Source organism: Lactuca saligna, chromosome 6, assembly GCF_052625555.1.
Source record: "Lactuca saligna cultivar CGN05327 chromosome 6, ASM5262555v1, whole genome shotgun sequence".
Lineage (NCBI taxonomy): Eukaryota > Viridiplantae > Streptophyta > Magnoliopsida > Asterales > Asteraceae > Lactuca > Lactuca saligna.
Window position 1 is genome coordinate 15536876 of NC_136422.1, and position 4359 is coordinate 15541234.

A 4359-nucleotide genomic window follows, 5' to 3' on the forward strand; every position below is an offset into this window, starting at 1 on the left:
GGTGGATGGTATTGTTTGGGTGGTGGGTGGTGTTGGTTACTGAGTTTTTTTTAATTATTTTTTTATTTATTTCTTAGTGTATACTAATATTCTATGATGATTTTAATTGAAAAAAATTATGTGGTCAAAAGTTGTTCTGAAATGTTCTCGCGATAAGAAATGTTATTGATTGAACGCTCCCTATATATATATATATATATATATATATATATATATATATATATATATATATATATATATATATATATATATATATATATATATATATATATATAGACATACGTTATTCTATTCTAACTAATTATTGTGCGGACGTATGAACAAATACTATTCTTTGATAATGATAAAGAAAATATGTTGTTTGATAATATAAATACGTTCAATGTTACATAACTATTGATATTAACACACATTCTCACTAATTAAATCATCTATAAGTTATTATACACTTATTATTATTATTCTTATTTCTGTTAGAATGTTGTCAGAATGTTTATTGAATCATATTCTTTTAGAATGAAAATGGGCGAAAAACGAAGTGTGAGAACAAAAATAAATAATAATTAGTGAGAATACACGAAAATGACGATATTTTTGTAAGGTTGAACGTATTTGTATATTAAACAACTTATTCTCTTAATAATTCTCATAGAATAACATTGTCCAAACATCCGCACAATAATTAGTTAGAGTACTTGAACCTAACTCTCTGTATGTATGTATGTATATATATATATATATATATATATATATATATATATATATATGTATACTAGGTAAGAGACCCGTGTACTACACGGGTTTATTAAAAATAAAAATTTAATATCAATATTTAAACTTTCAATTTAAAATCAATATTTAATATCAATATCAATTTTAGAGCTCTCATTAATTATGGCATTTATTACATTATAAATATATCAATTCTTTTTCAAGGAAACATTTATTTCTCTCAATATTATAACCGAAATCAGTTGTGAGATGTGAACAAATCAGAAAATTACATGTGGAAATAAGTAAATTTTAAAAAATCTATTAAAATGTCATGTGTCCAAATCAATGATGACATGACATGTGGTAGAAAATGGATTTTATTTATTAGTATATATATATATATATATATATATATATATATATATATATATATATATATATATATAGGCTTAGACTATTCTATTCTAACTAATTATTGTGCGAATATCGTATCTATTAGAATTATTAAAAGAATAAGTGGTTTAGCAATACGAATACGTTCAACGTTACAAAAATATTATCATTTTCATGCATTCACGCTAATTATGATTTATTTTTGTTCTCACACATCGTTTTTTCAATCATTTTCATTCTAACAGAATACGACACAATAAAACATTCTAACAGAAATAAGAATAATAATAATAAGTGTATAATAACCTTATAGACGATTTAATTAGTGAGAGTGTATGTTAATGACAATAGTTATGTAAGATTGAACGTATTTATATTATCAAACAATTTTTTCATTTTTATGATTTTCATAGAATACGATATCCACACAATAATTAGTTAGAATATTTCATCCTCTCTCTCTCTCTCTCTCTCTCTCTCTCTATATATATATATATATATATATATATATATATATATATATATATATATATATATATATATATATATATATATATATATATATATATATATATAGTATGATACCGCCTATGTGTTGTCACCCTCGTGCATATGCATGCGTAGTTAGCTGAACTTAATTGTATAATGAGATAGCTTATGAAATCCATTTTTTTTTTGTCTAGGTGCCAATTAGTGACTGGTTGAATAAGTATTCGATTGTTAATGAGTTAAAACGAGCCGACAAACGTGATTAAACTAATGTGACTAGTTTTGTGGTATTCAACATTCAACATGGGTAAATTGGGGCTCTAATTTAAAGGACGTCTTAAATGAAACACTATAAATATTATAAACATCTCGAATAAAAAAGTTTTGTAATTTTCACTTAACGGGGGACACAATACTTTCTAAGTCAAAACTTTTTTAGTTTTTGACCTGCTAATGCTATATTATTCAATCGTTGTTTTGTATGAAAATAAATGTAAAATCTGTTTTGATAAATTACCTAAATCTCTAAAATCTCATATTAAGGAAATAACTTAAAACTGTTTAAAAAACATCTAAATGGCTCTTTGTATTCTAAAAACAAACTTCAACTTACATACACAAAAATCCATGTCAAAAATTAAGCTTAAACTCCATACTGCTTGTGATCAAGAAGCTTAAACTGTCATAACTATTACATATAATTCCTTCAATTATATAATTCTTGTTGATTTAAATCAAATTTCACTTAATGACTAGAGATAGTTTTGCTTGTTCTTTTATTCATCCGCTTGTTAGAAGGGATCCGTTAACTAAAATATATTGAATTGTTAAAATCCTAAAATAAGATAGAAATATGAAATTGATAAATCTTACGGTATTCCATAAAAACAAAACTATTTTACTAAAGAATATGACAATGAACCAAATATTTTCCACTCGAAAACACATTCCTCAAAATCTTAGGCGTGACAAACCAAAGTGGGGTACATTATCATGATGTAGATGAACGCACACACACCATCCCCCTCCAATTTTGCCATTTCAAGATATCTCCCTCAACCTCTCTAATTAATATATCTTTCTACACAAGTCAACCCCACCATCCTATGACATGCATATTGTTATCACTCATGCAACATTATCACATCATCCTCAAGTCATCAGCATGCACCATTGTCCCCCTTTTATCGTTTACTATTATATTCTATTCCGGCGACTCGTGAACGTTTGAAATACGACAGTCCCGGCAGCTGGGAACACATCCATACTGAAACTCCGGCACTTCATCCCAAGCTGTTCCACCGCACTCTTTATACGTGCACACATGTCCTGACTGGCGCTGGTTGTGGCAACGGAAACTGTCCCTGGACCAAAAACTCTCACGGCTTTTTTCACCATATCCGCCATGTCGTCATTGTAAATAGAGCCAACGCACTCGAAGCTTGCGTAGCTAAAACCATCCTCCGGCGTCACGTGAATAGTGGAGTAACGGTCGCCGTCAATGCCATTCATTGAGTACCCACATGGGTCGAAAGCGAAATCACATATGTGAGCATTATGGTTAATACGGTTGATGCCTGTTATCTCCGTCATCTCTCTTCCAGCAGAGTCACCATTCTTTCCGTCGTTTGGATGTCGGAAAAACTTGCGAGCTAGGGATTGATCAAGATCCGTCATGCACACCTCGACCGTGTATAAGTCTAGTGGTGCGTTATCGGAGTATTCAACAGCTCCGGCAGTAAACACATGCCATGAGTGAGCCGTGAGTTTTGAGGGAATTACGGAGGCTTTTCTGTAACATAGGCTTGCGGGGATGCTATCCTCCAAGTACACTATTTCTTCTTGGAAACTGGTGTGAGGGTGTGGTTGAGCTTGTGGGAATATGAAGCTTCCACGGGTGTAACGAAGGTTTGTGATGTGAAGGTTGAGGGTTCTAGCGTGATGAATGAATGGTTGAACCGATTTCAAGAGCTGAGTGGTGCCACAGGTTTTGATGATAATCTTGGTAGGGTAAACAAAGAGTGAGGATTCAGACAAGACGTATGAATCAAAGTGTTGGTTGCCAAGTGCTGAGACAACCGTACATTGTACTTGATGGAGAACTTGTTCAAGAGACTTGAAGTCGAGTTCCCTGAGGCCGATATTGCCGATGACATGATCATGACTGGAGAACTGAAGCTCCAGTCGTTTTTCAAAGCCTTCGAACCCAGAAACAGCCATGGATGATGGTGATAGACACTAATGATGGTTGTTGGAATATTAATTGTGTTTGTGATGGGTAGTATAGAGTAGTTCGAGTTAGAAGGGTTATATAGGGGTATAGTTATGGAGAGAGAAAGGGTGGGGGAGAGAGTGGAGGAGCATGCGGGTTAGGCAACCAAGAGATATCATTGAGAGCATAATGAATACAAGATTTTAGCTTGTGCTTAGCAAAGATAAAGTGGGCATTGGCTCGATTCTGTCTGCTTAATGCTAAGTTCAGCGAACTAGAAAAACTAAACCCAAAAATGTACTTGGAAAGTGACATTATACCACTTTCAACTTTAGATATGTGGGTATCATACCGTACATTTTTTCGAACCGGCAAATAATTAAGGGGTAACCCAATCTGATGGATTAGGCATGCCTGGCGGGCCACCAAGAGGGGCACCGCTCATCTCCGAAGGGAATTAATCCTTGAAGGAAACGAATGATCGAACCCATGCAAATCCAAGGAAAATCCCCCACATGTGCTCAGTTAGGATTTGAACTCCTGATCTCACC

At 32.7% G+C, this 4359-nt stretch overlaps 1 protein-coding gene across 1 annotated transcript; it reads right to left on the minus strand.

The window, feature by feature from the left end:
• Positions 1-2478: 2478 nt before the first annotated feature.
• BUD2 (Adenosylmethionine decarboxylase family protein) lies at positions 2479-3902 on the minus strand. Its single transcript, XM_078960536.1, has one exon. It carries the CDS (start codon positions 3814-3816, stop codon positions 2794-2796), a length of 1023 nt encoding a protein of 340 aa, XP_078816662.1. The 5' UTR covers positions 3817-3902; the 3' UTR covers positions 2479-2793.
• Between the last annotated feature and the right edge of the window lie 457 nt (positions 3903-4359).

Coding starts and splice junctions, on each gene's coding strand:
- BUD2 (XM_078960536.1), bottom strand. CDS start 3,816: ATGGCTGTTTCTGGGTTCGAAGGCTTTGAAAAACGACTGGAGCTTCAG.